The 22,434-nt window shown below is 57.3% G+C and overlaps 2 protein-coding genes across 2 annotated transcripts; one reads left to right on the forward strand and one right to left on the reverse strand.

Moving 5' to 3' along the window:
* Positions 1–2,553: 2,553 nt before the first annotated feature.
* On the forward strand, positions 2,554–5,554 carry WNT1 (Wnt family member 1). Its single transcript, XM_068561873.1, has 4 exons — positions 2,554–2,657; positions 3,388–3,641; positions 4,315–4,580; positions 5,066–5,554. The coding sequence occupies exons 1-4, from the start codon at positions 2,554–2,556 to the stop codon at positions 5,552–5,554; spliced, it is 1,113 nt and encodes a 370-aa protein (XP_068417974.1).
* Positions 5,555–15,913: 10,359 nt separating this feature from the next.
* Positions 15,914–19,968, reverse strand: DDN (dendrin). The gene is made up of 2 exons (XM_068562105.1): positions 19,760–19,968; positions 15,914–19,352 (listed from the first exon to the last, which is right to left on the reverse strand). The coding sequence occupies exons 1-2, from the start codon at positions 19,966–19,968 to the stop codon at positions 17,477–17,479; spliced, it is 2,085 nt and encodes a 694-aa protein (XP_068418206.1). The 3' UTR covers positions 15,914–17,476.
* Between the last annotated feature and the right edge of the window lie 2,466 nt (positions 19,969–22,434).

Here is a 22,434-nt window from a genome sequence, read left to right on the forward strand (position 1 = left end):
AATGCAAGTGCCCCAGGAAGATTAATTAAACTTATCAGGCATTTATTTCTTAGAGTGATTTCCCTGCATTGGAGGGGAGGCCTGATCATTTCTGGGACTTGGAACCCTTTAGGAACAGGCCTGGGTACATTGCTCAGTCAAAAAGCATCCTAAAGGCAGAGGAGATGAAAAAGAGAGGATCAAAAAGGGAGGCAATCAGCTCGGTGCTTTGTGACCACCTAGAGGGGTGGGATAGGGAGGATGGGAGGGAGACGCACGAGGGAGGAGATATGGGGATATAGGTATATGTATAGCTGACTCACTTTGTTATAAAGCAGAAACTAACACAACACTGTAAAGCAATTGTACTCCAATAAAGATGTTAAAAAAAAGGGGGGGGGGGGGAGGCAGGGGACTTCCCTGGTGGTCCAGTGGTTAAGACTCCACGCTCCACATGCAGGGGCCCGGGTTTGATCCCTAGTCAGGGAACTAGATCCCGCATGCCGCAACTAAGACCTGATGCAGCCAGATAAATAAATAATTTTTTTTAAAAAAAAGGAGAGGCAGGAAGATCCTAAAGACCATTTTTATTTATCTGCCAATTTCGGGAAGAGCTCCCGGCCTGCTATTGCTGCATGGTCACAAGCAACCAGTAAGGTGGAAAGAGCATGGGCTTTGAGTCAAAACAGTCTGGGTTTTAAGCTGGCTCTGCCATTTATTCCCTCGTTAGCTGTGTGGCCCTTGGATAACTGCCCAATGTAGTTTTTCCTCCGTAAAATGGAGAGAGAGGAGAGATGTAAAGGAGGAGATCCTCCCTCTTCCAGGGGCCATCTGTGTGTGGTGGTGGGGCATGATAACCAGGCTGGCAGTGCCCCCTATGCCCCATATAGGGAACAGCTGCCACTTCTTCGATAGGAGGCAGAGGTGGCCTTGAGGCTGAGATAGAGTCCTAGGAGGAGCGACTCCCAGGACTCGTAGAGATGGTCGCAGGTGCTCTAGGTATCCTGGCATGGTGAGAGTGAAGAGAGCCAGAGTTTTGGGGGAGAAGACAGAAACCTGGCAGAAAAATTCAGAAAGAAGCAGAAACTTGGAGACACAAGTTCCCTCTTCTGGGTTCAGTTTAGCCAGCAGCCCTTCTCTTCCCAGCACCTCCATGCACACCCCTGACATCTGCTCCACTGCCCTTCCTTTCTGAGCCTAGTCCTCAGGGACGCTGCCACTCCAGGCCTCATCCATCTTGATACCACCTTGGTTACAGGCTTAGTCGCCCCTCCCCCAGTGACACGCACAGGCTGACACATGCCACAGGGTGACACACTATAGGATGACACAAGGTACACCGGGTGAGAGTGACACACCTATGCATATTTAATCTCCCACTCATCCGCCCACCTCCGCACACAGTTCCAGACACTCTCTGTTCCTCGGCCAACCTTCTGGGTCTCTCCTGACGTAGCTGCCACCTCCTTCCCGACACCTAGGAGATGATGCACTGCCCCAGGTGGTGACAAGACGACTAGATGACCCTTTCTGACCTGAGCTAAGTTCCAAGATTCCTGGGAAAGGCTCCTAACATCCCTCTTCAGAACATGGATTTTCTGTGCACGAGGACACCCGGGAGTGTGCGCTCTCAGAACACACTCACGCATATTCTCACCCTCAGTCTCATTTGCACTGTCCCACTTAGCGCGCACACACACAGCCACCTGTGCACTCCTTCCAGCCCACCCCACAAGCACAGACTGCCGCTGCCTCAGGCCCCTCTCCATGGTGGGGCTCTGTGTGGTCAGCGCATCCCCCAACCCACCCCTGGGATTTCCCTGACCACAGTCCCAGCCCCACCCCAGTCTCCCCCTTTTCCTTCCCTGTCCAGCCGTCGGGGGTTCCTGGGAGAGGAGGTGTCTCCCCAGAGCCGCTGCCCAGAACCACAGCTTTCCTTCTTCCACTCAGGATGGGGGAGAGAGGAGACGCCGGCGGGGACCGGGGTGACGTCGAGGGGACAGCCCCACAGCGGGCAGCGAAGCGGTTGAGCTCCTGGCAGTTTGTCCCTGCAGCACACTGGTCGCCGCGCCCCCTGGCGGACGCTGGTCCCCGACGGGCTCCGGACGCGGAGAGGAGTGAGGCGGGCGCGCGTGGGAGGGCGTCCCAAGGGGAGGGGTCGGCGGCCAGTGCAGGTCCGGAGGCGGGAGCCAGCGGGTAGGGGGCGGGGGTGAGCCCCGACGGCCAGCCCGCCAGCTCTCGGCTCAGACGGGCGGGAGCCACGGCCCCGCTCGCTGCCCATTGTCTGCGCCCCTGACCGGTGTGCCCTGGTGCCACAGTGCGGTCCGGCGGGGCAGCCTCCTATCGTCACTTCAGCCAGCGCCGCAACTATAAGAGGCGGTGCCGCCCGCCGTGGCTGCCTCAGCCCACCAGCTGGGACCGCGAGCCATGCAGCCCGTCGCCCGCCCCCGGGGCTGTTAGAGCCAGACTGCGGACTCTCGCCACAGCCGCCACCGCCGCGTCCCGTCCCACCGCCGCGGGCAGCAGCCAAAGCCGCCCCAACTGCAGCACAGAGCGGGCAAGGCCGGGCAGGCCATGGGGCACTGGGCGCTGCTGCCTGGCTGGGTTTCCGCTACGCTGTTGCTGGCGCTGGCCGCTCTGCCTGCAGCCCTGGCCGCCAACAGCAGTGGCCGATGGTGGTAAGTGAGCTGGTGCGGGGTCGCCACTTGTCTCGGGGCACAGAGCCAGGGGCCAGCCCCATCCAGCTCCCACGCTCTGGGATCCGTCCGCAGACAGGCTCCCTCCAGCGCTCTGACTTCCCTTTGAGACACCGAGGGGCGCTCTGGGGCGGAGCTGCTCCAGAGTATCCAGCTCTGCTTAAGTGGGGTGAATGGTCCGCCCGGTGGCCCACGATACCCCAGCCAGGGAGCCCACTCCCATCTAGCACCGCCCTTCTTCCAAGAGCCCCAAACCGAGCCTCACGGCGGTAGTCACACCACAGGTTTCCCAGCCTCGGGAGAAAAAGGGCAGGCGTGCACTCAGAAAGAAGCCAAGTAGAGGGCGGAACTCCCAAGCATTTCACGCCTTGGGTGGGCATGGATGGCAGGCCAGGGTTTGCTCGCCAGGCTGCCCGGAAGCAGGCTCTGAGAGCCAAGGTGAATACCTAGTCTCCGGTTCTCCATGCCTCTGCTGTCCAGCTCCGGGCGCAGGGCCCCCGAGCAGCCCTAAGATTCCTGGGAACACAAAACTCTGGACGCCAAGTCCTTTCAAACTAGTGAGCCCAGAAGCGCGGAACTGTTACCTTACTATTGATCTCCCGCCGCTCTCGCCGGCCAATAGCTCCAGGAAGAGGACAGGGTGGGCATGACCTTTCTGGTTAGGGTGCAGGTCCCCTTCCAGAGCTTGAGCTCCTATCACGCGTCTCACCAGGGGCATCGTGAACGTAGCCTCCTCCACGAACCTGCTGACCGACTCCAAGAGTCTGCAACTGGTACTCGAGCCCAGTCTGCAGCTGCTGAGCCGCAAACAGCGGCGGCTGATCCGCCAGAACCCGGGGATCCTGCACAGTGTGAGCGGGGGACTGCAGAGCGCTGTGCGAGAGTGCAAGTGGCAGTTCCGGAACCGCCGCTGGAACTGTCCCACAGCTTCGGGGCCCCACCTCTTCGGGAAGATCGTCAACCGAGGTGGGTACCCAGGAAGATGACGCTTCCTGGACCAGGGCAATGCACGGTCACCCTCAGGGCAGGGGCGGGCAAGTGCAGGGAAGATGTGCGGGGCGCCTGCAGGGTCACACGATCCACCCGCCAGCCCTGGCTCTGGGCCAGACTCGTTCTACCAGGGGCTTTCAAGCCGTGCACCTCGGGTACGAAGCTAACTTTTCTGAGCCACTGCCCCAGAGAAAGGGAGTTCTGAGTCGTGGACGCTGGCTGGCCACTGCTGTCCCTCAGCCCCTCTCAAAGCTGGTCTCTGCGGGCGTCTCTTACCTCCAGCCCAGCAAGTCTTGCATCGCTGACGAGGGCCGGGCCGAAAGTTTGGGCTGCGGAGAAGTCTTGGCGGTGCAGAATTCTTCCACTCCCGTCTTTTCGGCTTTTCCCTCTGGGGCTGCCCCACTTCCACCGAGAAGCCAAAATGCTCCCTGAGTCTCAGTAACGTGTGATTACAAGCGTGGACGTGGTTGCGTGCCCACGCACTTGCTTTCTCCGTGAGACCAGCTTCCCAACACAGCCGGTCGCCGGGCTTTCAGGAATCTAAGGAAGGATTTGGGGCGTGGGACTCAAGGGTCCCAAGCCCTCCACTGAAGGTGCCTGCTGCACCCCCGCGTGCCCCCTAGCTGATCCCCGCTCCCTTCCCCAACAGGCTGTCGGGAAACAGCATTTATCTTCGCCATCACCTCGGCCGGGGTCACCCATTCGGTGGCGCGCTCCTGCTCGGAGGGCTCCATCGAGTCCTGCACGTGCGACTACCGGCGGCGCGGTCCTGGGGGCCCCGATTGGCACTGGGGGGGCTGCAGCGACAACATCGACTTCGGCCGCCTCTTTGGCCGGGAGTTTGTGGACTCCGGGGAGAAGGGGCGGGACCTGCGCTTCCTCATGAACCTTCACAACAACGAGGCGGGCCGCACGGTGAGCGGGCTTGAGGGTAACCGCACCCGAAACAGAATGGCAGGGTTCTCGGAGTCCCTCGCAGAGGCTAACCTCGAACTTGGGAAGTAACGGTCGGTGATAAGGTCAGGGGTTAGGGTAAGGAGCCAGGCGAGGGCGTTCGGAGGGCGCGGAGGCTTGGAAGGAAGCCAGAGAATGAAAGAGATAGTGGCTGACAACGGAGACGTTAGAAGTCATGTAACCCATAGGCTGTATTGCCTACAGCCACTCCACTGTACAGGTTCAAAAAACCAGGTTGAGAGGCAGAGACAGATTCGCCGGGTGGAGCAGAGTTGGGCTTAGTGTCCAAATCTCTGCAAGACATTTCGCGCCTCCCTTCCTCTGTGCGAGGCTAGGCCTGGGCCTTTGCTGAGGTTCCGGCGACGTCCGGGAGGGGGCGGTATCTGGGAAGGTGGCCCTGACTCTGACAGTGCCCTGGAACACCCTTTCTTCTCCGTTTCCCCCAGACCGTGTTCTCCGAGATGCGCCAGGAGTGCAAGTGCCACGGGATGTCCGGCTCGTGCACGGTGCGCACGTGCTGGATGCGGCTGCCCACGCTGCGCGCCGTGGGCGACGTGCTGCGGGACCGCTTCGACGGCGCCTCGCGCGTCCTGTACGGCAATCGCGGCAACAACCGTGCCTCGCGGGCGGAACTGCTGCGCCTCGAGCCCGAGGACCCCGCTCACAAGCCTCCCTCCCCCCACGATCTCGTCTACTTCGAGAAATCGCCCAACTTCTGCACATACAGCGGACGGCTGGGTACAGCGGGCACGGCAGGGCGCGCCTGCAACAGCTCGTCGCCCGCGCTGGACGGCTGCGAGCTGCTCTGCTGTGGCCGGGGCCACCGCACGCGCACGCAGCGCGTCACCGAGCGCTGCAACTGCACCTTCCACTGGTGCTGCCACGTCAGCTGCCGCAACTGCACGCACACTCGCGTACTGCACGAGTGCCTGTGAGGCGCTGCGCGGACTCATCCCTAGGAGCGTTCTCGGCAAGCCCACCCCCAAACAGATTCGCTGGCACCTAAGACCCAGATCCTCGCCCACCCAGCCCCTTCAGCCACACTCCGCGACTGCTACGTATCCGATCATTTCTCCCACCTCCTCCTACCTGGGGACTCCTGAAACCACTTGCCTGGGGCGGCATGAACCCTCTTGCCATCCTGACTGACCTGCCCCGGACCTACCTCCCTCCATCTCCGCAGGAGACCCCTTGGTGCACTGCCCCCTGCTTGGCCAGGAGGTGGGAGAAGGATTCGTCCCCTCCTCCATCAGGGTCAGCTCCTGACGTGTAGCTCTGTCTCCTCCACCGCGCCAGCAATCTGCCTGCCTCTCTCCCTCTCCTTTATCCTCCGTTTTTTCCAGGTCCCCACATGCCCTTCCCATTCTCCTGCCAAGGGTGCAGACCCTGAACACACACCTGAGCACCAGGGCCTTTGTCCTCCCCACCTACAGCTGAAGCGGGAGGTTCAGGGTGAAAGGGCAGCTGTGGTGATGTGGAACATGAGGTTGGGGGACCCCGCAGAAATATCCCCATTCTTCCAGCCTCTGTCGTGGAGCCATTGAACAGCTGCCAGCCATGCCTCCCTCAGCCACCTCCTACCCCCTTCCTGTCCTGCCTCCTCATCAGTGTGTAAATAATTTGCACTGAAACGTGGATAAAAAGCCACAAGTTTGGTTGTTGTAAATAAAACTATTTATTGTGCTGGGTTCCAGCCTGGTTTGCAGAGACCACCTCCACCCAACCCAATCCTCTCCATTCTTCTCTCCTTTTGCCCTCCAGCCTTTTCTGACCCCTCTTTTCCTCTCCCCACTTTCTCAAAGATGCCTTTGCATACCGGAATCAGTATTTCCTTCCACTGTAGCTATTAGTGGCTCCTCGCCCCCACCCGTGTAGTATCTTCCTCTGCAGAATAAAATCTCTATTTTTATCAATGACTTGGTGGCTTTTCCTTGAATCCAGAACACACTATGGCTTACCTCCTTTAAACAAATAGGACACATTGTTGGGGAACTGGTTTCCTGACCCTAGAAGAGGACACTGAGATTCTGTCCCTTGGATGACCCTAATGAGGCCACTGGGGATCCAGATCCCCAGAAGAACCCGGTCAGGAATCAAAAGATGCTGCGAGGTCCTTCTTCCTCTTTGAGCACCAACTGGCTCTGTGATATTAGGCAGGTCCGTAACTTCCTCGGTTTCTTCCCTTGCTGAGAGGGGATGAAACAAACAAACTTGGAGCCTGCCTTTCCTATGCAGATGAGCTGCTGTGAAAATCGCTCTAACCGAGTGACAGCTATGATGGTGTTCTGAAAAGAAACCCCAAACAGAAAGGGTGCTGCTGCTCCTGGGGTACAGCTTTTGGACCCCAAAGCCCATCTGGGCCAGCTGTGGTCAGGGTGTTGGGCAATGGGGAAGCCACCCCCCTTCCCAAGACAAGGAAATGCCATATGAGGATGCCAGCTTCCAAACCTTGGGCTAAGTAGGTTCCAGGTAGCAGGTGATCGGCTCTACTCCTGGACCCAAAAGCTCAGAGATGATGATGGGGGAGAAGAAAGGAGCAGTAGGGTTAGAACTCAAATAGAGGCTAGACTTAAACCAGTGTTACCGAAAGGAAACCCAAGTGTGGTCCATAACCAAACCATGAAGCTAGCCATTCCCATAAAGAGCCCAAATGAGGATTCTGTTAGTAACAACACCAGTATGAGACCTCTGTGTGCATTTCACCAGATTGGAGGGGAGTACTAATCCTGCCCACAGCCTGAAACCTACCTCTAACTCTAATCCACTCCCTTTCCCTAGGTCTAGGTCCACCCTTAGGCTTAACCTTACTTCAGACAAACACCAACCGCTTCCTAAGCTCTAATGCCTGTCCCTCATCCTAACACTTCCCCCTAGGGGAGGACCCAAAGAGCAGGGGGGAGCTATGAAGCACCGCACCCCCAAGGGCAACAACTGATCCCAGCCTACTAGAGCATTTCCCCCTCTCCCCAGGACTCTTGCTGTTGTTGCTGCCTCCCACCTCTCCCTGGCTGTGTGAACTCTGACCCCTGTTGGCCTTTGGGATATGTGTGGGGGTAGGGAAGTGGAGCCAGGAGCTGCTCAACCCTGCAATGACATCCCTTTTCCTTTCTCTCCATCCAGCAAGCTAGCATCAGCTCAGCTCTGATGGGCAGTTGAGGGGGAGGAATAGAAATCTTGTTGATCCTGGGTAGAAGGCACCTGACAGGCCTTGGTTTCCAGTAAAGAACCCCCTGCAAAGAATGTCCAGTCTATAATCCAACGAGTTATTAGATCGCCCAGATCCCAAAGCATGAAGTTAATGGGCTGCCAGAGGCAGGAGGGGGGCCTGGGACCCTGCTAGACAATACCCAGATTCGGGGAGGAGCAGCATGGTGGGGAGTCGAAAGGTTCGCGGCTGTACCCAACCACTCTTGCCTAATTTCTAACTCTAAAAACTAGAATCAATATCTGCTTTCAGGCCTGGAAGCTGGGAGGCTCTGAGCTGAGCTGACACATAGGAGCTGGAAGAAGAGCAAGGGAAAAAGTGAATCCTGTTCTGGTCCTAACTGGACTTTCAAAAATTCCGTTCTTTTCTCAGCCTCAGTGGCTTTGTCTATTCAACAGGGATGGTTATTAGGTACTTAGTCTTCTTCAGGAAGGTGATAAAGTTCAGATGAGACCATGTATGTGAAACCTCGTGTTGTTTGAGCACTTGCTGACACCTCTTCTGTGCCAGGCGTATATGCCAAATGCTGGGGATATAGTGATATATGAGCCATAGAGCCTGCCTGGAGAAGTTTACAGTCTGGCCAGGGAATCAAGCACATCAGCAGATGTTGTCACGATCATGGGAGCAGTGCAGTGAGAGCTCAGTGAAGTGTAAAGCCCTCTGAACATGCATGAGGTTGAAGGACAGACTCCCATACTCAAGTCCTCAGCATGGAGGCCCTTCACTTCCAGGCACTGGGACTTCAAGGGAGGGGGTAGGGAAGTACAGAATGGGGCTGGGCCCTCAAGGGGGCGTGCAATGATAAAAAGGAAAAAAGCAAGCAAAAGGGCTGTAGGATCTGCAAAGCACTACACAGGAGCTAATTATTTATTATGATCATCTGTGCCATCCTCACACCGGGCAGGTAAATCCTGGGGAGGAAAGCAGCTGTGCCTAGAGAGAGGCCTCACAAAGGTCTTAGGGCCCAGAGCGGGCTCAGGGGGGTCACCATAGGCTAGTGCTATCAGGAATGGGCCTAATGCCCCAGCTAGCCCTATCTACCCAGGCTATCTTCCCGCCCACCTCTGATCTTCAGGTGGGATCTGAGACTGGCAGGGACCCCCGACACAGGGTCGGCCTCAATGAGTGAGGGAGGCACTCGTCCTGAAATATCCTGGGCGGGGGGAGGGCGGAAAAGCTGAGAGGACTGAGCCTGCACAGTCCCCGGAGGGTCAGCAAGCTGGCACCACACACACCCTGCCACACGCACCCTGGAAAAATCCTGTCAGTGGGGCTGCAAATACCCCAGGGTCTAGCACCCACCCCCCAACCTCAGGCTGGCTCAGTCCTCCTCTCCAGGCCAGAGGGAGAAAAATAACAAAATGAGGAGAAAATAAGCTGTTTGGCTGTGGTGTGAGCAGGAATATCCATGCAGAGCTGCCCACCACTCACCCTTACTCACTCTTTCCACACCCAGCCAGGGCGCCCAGCATGAGACAGACCACCCCCCTGCCCCCTCCCCCGTCTGGGCTAAAAGCAGACGCTGGTGAGCGAGCAGCAGGTTATAAATATGCCCAGGGAACTGCCGCCAACTCGCTCCCTTGTCATCCCCTGGGAGGGTATAGGGTGGGGTGGCTCCTAGGGAGGAGCCAGGGCTGCCCTGTTCCCTGGGGCCCAGGAGGAAGTGGGGCTTCCAAGAGGCTACTGCTTTTTTTTTTTTTTTTTTTTTTGCCCTTTTCAAAGGGAAGGAGCCACTGCCACTTCATTTTTCCTGGACATTTGCTCATCTGCTCAGAGGTGGGGTCCCCATCCTCCTTGGGCCATGGCTGGAAGCTCAGAATGAAAGGGCCGTGTGTGTCACGGTGGAGCCCAGCGCCACTTCTCCTCCTCACACCCAACACCAAAATTCATTCATTCACTCAACAGACATTAACAGAGGGCCTGCTGAATGCCCTGTGCACAAGCATGTCTGCACATACAAGCACATGCCCGTGTATGTACACGCACACAGCAGCCCCTACTCCCATGCGCTCACACCAGCTCCAGCCCCTCCTGCAGATTTCTTGGCTTTAACCTGGCAGCCTCCTCAGGAACGGTAAATCTTCAGGCTCCTGGTCCTGTCTCAGAGTAGGTTGGGCAGGGGGCAGGGGGGACATTGAGAACAGGGCCCCTAAACATTCCTGCTTCTACTACTTCCCTGATAACTGAGAGGGTCCTTTCTCTCCTCCCTGTCCAATCATCCTACCAACGTAGGTGCCACACAAGGAAGAAAGAGCCACTCTGTAGGATGCTGGGGGGCACCTGCCCAGGCTGCCAGAGCCTCCTGCTTCCCAGCCACTTGCCAAGTAGGTAGCAAGCTGGGCAAGAGGGGGCAGTGCCATCCTGGAAAGCTCCCAGCTCTCCTCCCCCAGAGCCAAACCCCTCCCTTTTCTCTCCTCCCTATTAATCCTCGGAAGTGAAGGGGCCGGCCCTGGCGGACCCTCAGCCCTATTGTGGCCCCTCGCCCTCCTCGGCTGGCGTCTAATTAACTCCTCCTGCCCCCGGTTTTGTGCGCCCCCCTTACCCCACCTTGTCGGCCCCGCCCCTCCGCTCGGCCGGCTCCCACCCACGGACATTCCAGCCCGGCCGGGCTGGTGTGCCAGGGCAACCAAGGCCGGACCGAGGCCTAATCCCCCCGCCGCCTGGCCCGGCTCGGGGAGCCCCACTCACCTCCCCGCTCTCTGGGGGCTGCCCGGCTCTGCTGTGGCGGAGACACACAATCGGGACAAAGGCGCAGCCCCCAGGGGGCTAACTCAGCCTTCACGCCCAGGTTGTGCGGCATTTGGGGAGTTTAATGAATTGTCCATCACGCCTTTCAGGGCCCGCCCGTCAGCCTGGATTAATCTTTGGAGCCCTGGTGGGGTAGGAGACACTAAGCCTGTATTTATTACTCTCCCATTGTCACTAATTGAGGTAATTATCTGTGACTCTGGCCTGGCCAACAATGCGGCATTCACTCCCGGGACCTCGATGGGCCTGGCTCCCACTCTCAGCACCAACCCTCCCTCCTCTCCTCTCCCAAACCCGCCAAGGGCTGAGTGGAGCCCTGGAGCATGATGGGAAAGTGGACAATGTCCCATAATGCTTCACCTCCCCACCAGTGTGGAGTTGCAGCCAGGGAGAGGCCTGGTGCCTCCAAAGCAGGCGAGAAGAGAAGGCAGCCTGTCTGGGGACAGGTTTGGCAGGCAGAGCCCTCAAGCCACGGAGGGGCATGTCTTGAGGTATTTGGTTTTCTGGACTCTCCAACGCCCCATCTCTGGGTTTGTGGTGCCAGGGTCTCCCAGGGCCCTTCTGTGGATCCACCTTCATGTCCCTGTAGCCTCCTGAGCTCTAGGGTATTAGGAGGCCCCATCCCATACCAGCTGTACTTTAGGGAGGTCCCTAAAGCTTTCAGGGTATTAGGAGGCCCCATCCCATACCAGGTGTACTTTAGGGAGGTCCCTAAAGCTTTCAGGGCTGGCAGAGTAGTGTGGGTATGATGGGGGAGGTGGGGAGAAAGAATAGGAAAGGGCTCGTGAGGGAGCTCAGGGGAAGAGCCAGAGCAGCCATCCCAGGAAGGAGCATCCAGGGCTCACGCTAATGTGGCCATGCAATAACCATAGGGAGAAACTTGGATTTGAAGGGGTGAGCAGTGCCGAAGAGTAGATTTCACATGGAGATGGCTTCCCAGGTCAAGGGGATTGGCCCTGGGGAACAGGTGTGTGTGTGTCTGTGTGTGTGTAAAAGAGAGAGATAGAGAAAGATAGCAAAGGAAGATTTGGACAGGACTGGATGGTGAGCTCCTGGAGGGCAGAGACTGTGTCTTCGTCACTGTTGTTTTCCAAGAGCCTAACATTGTACCTGGCACATAGTAGATCCTGTCAGATGAATGGATGGGTGAGGCCTGTACTTTCACTGGGGTTAAGATCTGTCGACTCTTCTCTTGCAGAGCTGCACGCAGACTCTTCATTCTGCCTCAGGACTTGCTGAAAAGAAGTTCTGACCATCCCCGGACAGTTCTTGAACAGGCAATTCACCAGCTGCCGGTGTCAAGGACCTTGGCAGAACTCAGTGCTACAGTTGGAACAGCGCCACCTTGTGGTGCCTCTTGGGAGAGCTCCTGCGAGACCCCAGCAAAGGAAACAGGGTCATCCTTCCCAGCAGGGGGTGGTCACATCAGGCAGCAGCCACCCCTCCCCCTATATGTTGACCCTGAATTGCTGTGCCAGTGTTCCTGTGGCACAGTTTTATCATTTGTTCCTTCCTTCTGCCAGCATTTGCTGAGAGCCTGCTCCAGGCCAAGCTCGTAGGTGATATGAAGCTAAATCAAAGGCACTACTCTTGAGTAGCTCATGGTCCAGTAGGGAATTCTACAAAAACTCTCTGCCCCTCACCTCTCCGTCAATTCCTCTCACTAAAGCTCAAATGTTTTATCCTTGCTTCCCAGGGACACTTCACGATTTGGCTCCCACACATCATTCCAGGATCCCATCCCTCTGCAGCTCTGCCTTCCCCAGTGCCTTTGCTCCCAGTGAAATCTGTGCGCTTTCCCACCTCTCTACCTTCACTCACACCTTGGAATGAACCTCTTCCCCATCTCCCCCTGCTGAAATCCACCTCAAAGCTTCCTTCCTCTTGAAGCTCTTCTAATTTCCCTTGGCAAAGTGGCCCTGCCTCCTGAAGCACCTTCTTGGCAGGACTTTCATTAACAGCACATACTGGCTGTTCCATGGGTGGTGATCTGTGTATGTTATTCCGTTTCCTATTGGCTTCTAGCTTTCTGAGGACATGGACTCTGTGTTTTGTTCATCTTGGCATCTCTTGCAACACTGAGCTAGGCACATCATATGCCCTCGTTAAGATAGATGGATGGATGGATGAATGAATGGATAGATGGATAAATGGATGGAAGGATGACAGATGAGTTGGTGGCTGAATGGATAAATGGATGGGTGGGATGTATAGATGGACGCATGCATGCATGGATGCATGGATGAATGAACAAAAGGATGGATGCATGCATGCATAGATAGATGGATGGATGAAGCAAGTCTTCTCTAAAAAAGATTCACAAAGGCTATGTAGTACCAGGGGCTTCAAGGGAGGGAGCCTACCCCATGCCAGGACACACAGAAGAGAGAAGAGTGTCCAGGCCGAGCCTTCCTTCACTAACCGGTGCACCCTCAGTGACTGGTCTCCCAGAGGCCTGGGTATATTTTGACTCCCCAGAAGTCATAGTTTGGGAGCTGTTCCTTCCTTCATGCTCACGTAGACCCTCTGGAATGTCTTCATCAACATATATTATATTGTACTGCCTGCACGGTGATGACTCTGTAGTTTCCTCTTCCACATCCCTTACTTACCCTGTCTCACACACACCCTAGATTTGTGAGCTCCCTGAAGATAGGTAACATGTCTGAGTCTCTTGTGTGTCCCTAGGGCCTGGCATGCAGGTTTAATGGGTGTGTGAACAAATGAATAACTGAGTGAATGCCGACTCTCTTCCCCACAGACACATTTTGCACACTACCACTACTATTCATGTTCAGCCATCTTGGCTTGTCCTCTCCTCCTCACACACTTCCACACACGCCAGAGTTATGGCCTGGTTCTTTGTTTCATTACCCATTTGTGGCCGATCTAGGGAAGTCCCAGGGCTCTCCTGAAAGTCTGAAGGGGGAGGGGGCTCTTAGCTCCTCTAAGGCCATATTAACCAGGACCCATTCAGAAAAGGGCTTCCCTGAGAAGAACCTGGCTATTGGGAGGGTAGGAGCATCCTGCGCTAACCTGAGCGCTGCTGCCCCCACCTGACCACACCCTCCAGCTTTGCCGTCCTACTCCTGACCTGTGAGGCTGTCCCAAGGTGGGGGTGGGAGGAGAGAGGTAGTTGTGGCCTCTGTCTTGAGGCTGGCTGGCTGGCAGACACAGCCAGATTTAGAAGTCATTTTCACAGCAGGGAGTCTCCAGCCTCCCACCCACCAGGGCCCTGCAGGGCCAGTCTGAGATATGGCTCACCAAGGGCTGGCCCGGAGACCTGCACTAGCTCCTCCTCTTCTCCTCTCTCTCCCTTTCTCCCCAGATCTTTAGCAGCTGGTGCTGATTCCACCCTTAGGCAAAGATAAAGGGAGTCCTGGGTCGGGGGGGGGTGGCGGCTAGTGCACTGGCATCTTAACCACCCAAGTGCTCCCAGTACACCATTCACCCGTTCAAGGGGCTGTTTGTCTCCACCCCAGGGATCCCCTCTACTCTCCGCCTCTGCTGCCTGTTCCTCCTCTTCCCTTACCTCTACTTCTCTCTTCCCATCTCCTAGCCCGATACCCCAACATTAATGACATAGCCCTAGAGAGAAATAATAATCAGAGCTTAACACATATATCACTTACTATGTACCAGGCGTTGTTCCAAGTGCTTTACATATTGAATCATTTCATCCTCCCAACAAGCCTATGAAAAAGCACTATTAATAACCTCATTTTATAACTGAGGATACCAAGGCACAGAGAGGTTGAGTAATTGCCCAAGGTCATACAGCTAGTATGAGGTAGGTACAAGATTTAAACCCAGGCTGCCAGGTCCCAGATTCCATGTTCTGAACACAACACTACCATAGTTCTCTAACAATGATAGCAGTGTGGGTAAGCTCTTAGAAACTGGCCTCCTGCGTGCTCAGCCTCAAAGAGGCCCAGGCAGCATAGTGGAGCCCACCTCCACAAGGCCAGCCCCTCCACTTTCCCATGCAGCTCACCTCTCCTGCCAGCCCCAGAGCCCTGGAGCCCCTGGGCTACAGCAAATTCCAGGCAGATGCTCTCGCCACTGCCCTGGTCTTCCTCAGTCTTCCTCCTAGCCTGAAGTCCATCCTCTTCTCAGGCCCAGAGGTCAAAGGCACACACCCCTCAGCTGGACCAGGCTCACCCCAGCCTGGCCTCAGGTTTCACTCCTGCCTTTATCTTCCACAACTCCTCTGAATGTATCCTCAACTCCAGTCAAACCAGACCATTTGATAATTTCCTAAACATACCCTGTTCCCCTATGTCCATGCCTCTATTTTTGCTCTTCCCTCTACTTGGAACCTCTTTCCCCGAATTCTATCTCAGATGCCACCTCCTCCATGGAGCCTTTCCTGATCTCATAAAATCCATACAATCTGCCTTGTTTGATTCCTTAGAGTACTTAACACCCACTGCTCAATCTATCATTATTTGTGTGTTTTCCTCTTCACCCCATTGTCAGGCAGGTGTTACTCATCTCTTTCCTGGAACCCAGCTTAGTGCCTGGTTCCCCTCAGGTGCTCAGTAAATGCTCAGTAGTTATAATCGGTAGAAGTTAGAATTGTAGGTGTAAGGGAGACAGAACTCAGGAACTTTTGATCTCTGCCCAAGGTGAACCCCAATTACTTTACTTCCTCCAGCAAGAGCTAACTTGAAACCTGGCAGTGTGGGTTCCATGCAGCTTCTGGGATGGAAGGACCTTCCTGGGTGACTCTGACCGAGGTTCTCCATTTAGGTTCAAAGCCCAAAGAGGACACCCTCCCCCCGCCCCATTCCACTGAACCAAGGCCCGGCTTAGGGTCCGGTCCAGCGGCCTCCCTACCCTGCCCCCTCCCCGTCCTGCCCAGCCTCTCCTGGTGCGGGTGGGGAGTGACACTGAGATAATTGGAGACCAAAACTATACGCGGTTTGAGAGCGGGGCTTGGGATCTGAACGCTGAGCCTGAGTTGGAGTTGGCAGGACTCCGTGGGGGTGGGGGGCAGAGGCGGGGCCGAGGGCCGGGCCAGGACTCGGAGACTGAGTCTGAGCGAAGCCCCCGCGCCTGCCGAGTCGGCGGCTAAATTTACCCAGGCTGACTCAGCCCTTGCCCGGAATGGGGGGTGGGGGGAGGGCATCGGGGCAATGGGAAGAGCCAGCGGGGGTGGGGTGGGGGGCAATGAACAGAGAGTCCGGCCTGGGGGAGACAGGGGTGGGCAGGGAGTTTCCATCCAATAAAGGAGTCTCCTCCACCGCCCACCAGGCGGGAAGAAGCGCAGGAGCCCTGGGGGAGGGACACTATGGGGAATAGGTCGGTGAAAGGAAGAAGATGTCAAGGCTGGACAAAGGGAAGCTTAGATTTATTGAGCGCCTACTGTGTACCAGGCACTGTGCAAGGCGCTTTACATACATTATCGCATTAAGTCCTCACAACAACCCTGCGAGGTAGGTGTTTATAAACCCCCATTTGACGGATGAGGAAACTGAGGCTCAGGGAGGTGAAGTGATTTGACCAAGTTCACATGGCTAGTAAATAGAGACAGAAGAGGTGCCCGAGATCGAAGAAAAAAAAAATACTTCAATGTCTGGGTCCCAAGCCGTTTGGTGTGGATAGTACAAAGAGGGGCTCCGCGCGCTCCAGAGGTCTGCAAGGCCAGAGGCCTGCTCCCGATCTCGCAAGACTGGAGACAGCAAGCCGGGGGACACGCGCGCAGTAACTCGGGAGCAATTGATTAACTGGCAGTGCCGGGGTTGGAGGGACTCGCGGACTAGCTACCAGGGAAATCCGCGACCTGCGCGCGCCCCGTAGTGGCTACAGCGAGTATCACACCCCACACCTACAGGCTTTTGGGGACCAGCCTCCCTCTTCCTTCCCTGGCTGGTTTCTGGAAGAGGCAGACATGCAAGACATTCTCAGGGTTCTTTCAGATGGGTGATACCACCTGAGTGGGAAATCGTGGTAACTATTCAGAGCATCGCTAAGGAACACCGGGGAGGAGGAAAAGGGGACGGCCTAAAAAAGTCCCAAGCCGCTCAGCTCAGACCACCACAAGCCAGGGACAGTGACAAGGCCACCACCCTGCACTGCCTTGGGGGTCCTACGCCTAAACCTGAGACTGGAATAGAAGCCCTTGCCCACTTACTCGGCTCTTCTGCAGACACTGCACAGTCTCTTGAATTGAGAGTGAATGCAGGTGTCAAAGAAGCTACCCAGGGACCCTCAGACTCTGTTCACTTATTCCTAACTGTCTTGGTTTGTGGAGGCGAGGTGTAGATAAACGCCTCCCCAAGGACTCCAAAACATCAGGGATGGACGTTAGAACTCCCCTGTTTTACATACTATAGGGCCTGGAGAGGGGAGGCGACTTGCCTAAGGTCACCCAGCAAACCAGTGTCAGAGTTGGGATTGGGAGCCAAAACCTGTGACACCAAAGTGAGTCCTCTTTCGGCTTTGCTGGTGGCTTCTGCCAAGAGCCCCTCCTTTTCTGCCAAGGGCCTCTCCATCACCTGGTCACCTCAGTCCGAAGCCTCTCCATCACTTTCCCCCTCCTGCCCAGAGGCCCTGCCCTGAAGTTGCCCTATGACTATCTCATCCCTGTTCTCCTGCCTTATCCTGGCTAGGCCTCTCTGCTCAACTCCATGCCTAGTGCGTCGGCCCCTGCTGAAGACCTTACCCGAGTGCCCTGAATGGAGCAAAAGTTAAAGTCTACTGCGCACCCTCATCTCTCCTGAAAAAAAAAAAATCATGAATTGACATATGCTCCCTTTCCTTTCATCTGTGCGCCTTCTATTTTGAGTGTGGGAACGGGTATAGGTAAGAGGTACAGGGAAGTCTGTGAGGAAGAAAGGGGACACAAATACAATAAAGGGCCTCTCACTGTCGCTCCCTATTTCCCTGTGGGGTCCCCTTAGTGTCCCTCGCCCCCGAAGAGGACCTCCTCGGTTCGGCTGATGACATCTAGAATCTCTCGGATATTGTCGCTCAGCTCGGCTGCCTTCCCGCCTTCCGGGGGCCCGGTCCGCTCGTTCCGCCAGGAGGCGCCCGAGGCTTCTGTGTCGCTTCCATCAGAAGAGCTGCTATGGACGCTGAGCTCCGCAGCTTCGTCGGAGTCGGAGTCCGGGGCGGTGTGGCGGCGGATGCGGGACACGGCTTCCCGCAGGGCCCCGGCATAGGGCCCCGGGGTCCGCGCCCAGCCCCGGCCTGCGCGCCGCGGGACCGCCGCCACTTCCTCCGAGCCCTCGGCACCGCGCGCGCCTCCCGAAGCCGCTGGGCCTAAGGCTGAATGCTCTGGGCTACCTGGCTGCGTGGCGGCATCCTGCAGGTTTACTTCGCCGACCGGGAGCCCCAAGATGCGGGAGGCGCGCTCCTCCAGTGAGGAGTCCGCGGACTTCCCGCCCTCAGCTTCGAGCCCACGTCCCCCACCGGGCTGGTGTGAAGGGCGACTGCTCAACAGCAGCTTTCGGCAAGGGGAGGGAAGGACCGCGGCCCCCTCTCCCTCCTCCTTGTTGGGCTTCAGTTGGGTGGGGGCATTCCCCACAAGGCGCGGCACCCCAGCGGGCAAAAGCTGCACATGCTGGGTTCGAGGGGTCGGAACATACTGGGACCGTATCACCACGCAAGTGGCGTCAATGACAAAGACGCCTTCCCCACGAGCCGGGCCACGGGAACTTCGGGGCAGGGTGTGGGGGCGGCGGGTCGCCTTCCAACCCTCCAAGGTCTCGGGTCCTGCCTCCTCTCTATGACCCAGGGACTCCCTCCATCCCGTGCCTCCCGGAGCCCAGGGTCTGGGGAGGGTCTGGCTATGTCGGGGCGGCTGCTTTTTAACGGAGGGCATCCAGCACTTGGGGAGCCAGCTCTGTTCTCTCCCTTCTCTCCCTTCCCCGGAGCCCTTGGGATGGGGCCTGGACCTGGGAGCAGGGCGCGGGGGGCTGGGAGTGGCAGGTGCAGACCCCGCAGGAACTGTCTCCGTGCCTGGGTTCCCAGTAGCTTTGGCTTGGGGATGGCCGTCGCTACCACTCTTCAGGCCAGCAGCAGCAGCCAGCCTCAGGCTTCTCTCCGCGGCCCCCTTACCGGACTCCAGCCTTGGCCTGGCTGTTCCACAGCCTGGGGATCCCCCCAGGAGACCCCGGCCCTGACGGAGACCCCAGGCCCCTAGGACGTCCCGGTAGATCCGAGGATCTAGCCTCTTCTTTGCGCACCCTCCCTCTGTCCTGGTCGGAGCAGGGGTTGAAGAGGCGGGCGCCTGCGAGGGCTCGGGTCCTCGCTTAGTCCCCAGGGTCCTGTGGGGGCCTTCGTAAGAGGGTGGAGCCACGTAGGGTGGCGGCCGGTCCCAGCGGCGTCGCGGGGCCATTCCGGCAGCACCTCTCAGCAGCAGGTGAGCTTCGTAGCTGGGGGGCCCTGGCCGCCGACCTCCCCAGGGCCCCGCCCACGCCGCCCCTGGATTGCTCTGCGGCTGCGCGGATGGACGGGGCGGTCGCCCCACGGACCCCAGGCGCTCCGGCCGTGAGAGAGCTGGGAGCCCTGCAGGCTGGGCCACCCGAGGGGCGTTCCGAGGCTCCGGGCGGGGCCGACCAGGGGGACTCCTTCGGGCCCCACCAGCCTTGCGCCTTTTTCGCTCAGTCTCCTTGGCCTCCCGCTCCTGCGATGCCGCTTTCCTTTTCTCTTGCTCCCGGGCTCGGGCCTCGGCCGGGGGCCCCGCCCGCCAGTTGGTCGCCTCCTGCAGCACCCTGGAGGCCCAGGGCCGGCGAGGCGGCGGCTCAGGGGATCCCGGGCGCGGCCCACACCTGGGACAATGAGCAGGAACCCAGGTGAGCAGTTTGTGGGGGAAGGGAGCCGAGGTCCGGGGAGCTGGGAGCGCTGCAGACCACTTGGGGCCGCCTTGTGGAGGGGAGTGTGTGAGTGGGTGCGCGTGTGCACGTGCGTATATGTTAGGGTTGAAGTCGAAGCGGGACTCCTCACCATCTCTCCATACACACTTTAACAGCGTCTGCCCCATCTCACCTGCCCTTTCTCACGCCCACTCCTGTCCCCCCAAACAAACAGGATGAGTCAAGCCCCAGCCCTCGGGATGGGGTGGGGGGAGGCGTGGGAAAGAGAAGGGGGAACAGCAGCCCTGGCTGGTGCCCACGGGAAGGTCCAGACCCCAATCCCTGCCCCACCACTCTCTTCCCCTTACCCCTCCTTCACTCACGTGCGGCTCTGGGGCCCGCGGGCCCAGTGGCTGGCCTGGAAGTCCATGAGCTGTCGAGGAGGGGCGCGGCGACTATAATGACAGGAAATAGTCTTCACTTCGATCACCAGCAGCTTTGATTTCTGCACCCAGAGGCAGCTGCCAGACTCCTCATCCTGGAGCTCCCGGGGGCTATCGGGCCCCTCGGAGAATAGCTGGCCATCCAGCATCCTGCCCCACCCCACCCCGGCCCCCCACCCTCCCACCCGCCCCGAAAGCCCCCTCCCAGCCCGGGGAGCCGGCGCCCACTGCAGAGCGGCGGGCCCAGCGACTGGGGACTATATATACCCAGGCACACGTGTGTGCCTGTCTGTGTGTGTGCGCGCGCATGTGACACGGCGAGGACGGCTCCTCGCTGCTACCTCCCCCACGTGCACGACCGCCTCCTAGGGCCCGGGATTGGGCGCCCCTTCCCACTGCTCTTGTCCCCCAAGCCTGATGGGACCTGCACGAGTGGGCAGGGGATTTCTTGTTCTCGCCAAGCTGACAGCGCCCGCCCCGCCACCCCGCCCCCATTTCTTCAACCTTCCCGCCGTTTTAACCCTTCATTCTCCTGCTTGTCAGGGTGCCTGACCAGCAGCGTTCTGCCCCTGACTTCCTGCCTCGGACTTTGTTTTCTCCGACAGGGAGGTGATGGGAATGGAACTCAAGGTCTCCGCCTGCCACTCTCTGCTGGTTTCCATGGGGTTGGGGTGCAGGAGGGGCTGGCCCACGGCTGGGGGGGTTATTTTTAGCGGCAGTGGCGTTCGGGCGCAGAGAGGAGATGAGTAACCAGCTTCCACGCGGTGGAGGGAGGAGGCGGTGGCTTTCACGCAGCCTTTGTGCGACTCTGGGGGAGAGCTGCCTCCAAGCTCAAAAAGGGTCACCCCCCCAACACACACACCATTAACTCCTTACCCTCTCAGTGCTGTGCTCAGGGCTGCTGGTGCAGCATGACAGGAGTCTGTCTTAGCCATCGAAGCTGCCCACACTCTCATTCTAAGATGTTTGTCCTTGGGCACCCATGGAGCCCTCTCCCTGAGGCAGGCTCTCTCCCCCAGTCCAGAAGCCTGGATTTAGCGGTCATAATGTTCTCAGCCTGAGCTCTGCTCAGCTTTATGGAGACTAGGGTGCATACCCACTTGCACCCTCTCAGAGGGTATAGAGGAGGAATGGCGTGCTCCCTTGGCAAAACTAATCCCCTAGCAACTGAAATGATAAAAGTGGCCCCTATTTCCCAGTGTAGATCTCTCCATCACCACTACCACAATGCCTGGCTGACTCAACCCCCACCTGAAGTTGTGCTCAAGACCATCACCTTTTAGGCTCATTCTGTCCCAGGGGGGTTGTTGCTTACATCTACATGATCCCTCCCCCCAAGCCTATACCAGGTGTCCCCTGATTCACCATGGTAATGTTAGTGGCAGCACAGCCCACGCCAACCCTTCCATGCAGAGACTTAGCAACCATGCCTGGCAACCATGGCAGCAGTTCCAGTGGAGAGGAGGGGTGCGGGGAGGTGAGAGAAAAGAGTGTGTATGGCAATGGTTCCTGAAGAAGGGATAATTCGCCTCTCCTGAGAGGAACAGGTAAGAATAGAAGGCTATGAAGCTCCCAAATCTTGTCCCTTGTCTTTCTTTCTGCTCCATCCTCAGACTCTGAGACTGACTGGTTGGGTTTTAGGGGGCAACGGGAGAAGCAGATCCCAATTTGTTTTCCACCAAAGTATATGCAGCCCTTGGGCACAGACCCTTCATTTTAAGGTGATGAGCCAGGAGGGTTGTTTTAGGACAGAGACTGACTTACTGAGAACCAGAGAAACAAAACCCAGGCCTCCTGCTCCCTAACATGGACCTTTAGAGAGAACCCAAACATCCCCTATCCCATCCAGTCGACCCCACTTTACACCTACCAGGTGCACCAATGTCTCTCTGCTTGAAGGTGCTTCCTTCCACCCAGGTCCCAACAGAGCCCTAAGGCTTTAAAGGTCCTTGCCTCCTCCCTAGACATGATGGAATGTGACATAAGGAGACATCTGTCCTTTCCATCATTCACCCACGCCCACACAAACATACCCTGATTCTAATAACTTGGAAGCCTCCCTCCCTCAAGTCTGGGAATGTGCTATGAGAGCTGTGAAGGGATGAATGCAGAAGCAGGGGCTTCTCCAAAGCCATGATGCAGCACTGAAAGCTGACCTCTGACCAGTGCCCTGATGCTTCTCTGTGTTCCATCAAGAAGCCTGGTTTGGAGGAACCAGTATGGTATGGCTGGGTTCATCCCAGTTCTTAGGCACAGTGTGGGTAGGGATACACACAGGAGTTACTCTGAAATTCTTTCAAATCTTGGATAGGAAATGGTTATCATACCTGTAAGGCAGTGGTGAGATGGTACCCAGAATGTGGTTCATAGCGAACAATCTAGCAGTCCTTACGGTGCTCGGTGCTGACTACTGTTTTGGTCCACATGGTTTCAGCACAGGGAAAGGGTCTGATGGGGTGACCATAATCCTGCTGCTCCCCACCCCCCACTCTCCAGCTCATATCTACCTTGGAAGAAAGGGATTTGTGAGTTCAAAGACAGTGCCAGCTCAGCAAAATCCAAAGAGTCCCACCTTCTCTAAGAAAAGTTGATAGTGGCAGGTCTCTCTGCCTACC

Source organism: Eschrichtius robustus, chromosome 13 (assembly GCF_028021215.1).
Source record: "Eschrichtius robustus isolate mEscRob2 chromosome 13, mEscRob2.pri, whole genome shotgun sequence".
NCBI classification, from domain to species: domain Eukaryota; kingdom Metazoa; phylum Chordata; class Mammalia; order Artiodactyla; family Eschrichtiidae; genus Eschrichtius; species Eschrichtius robustus.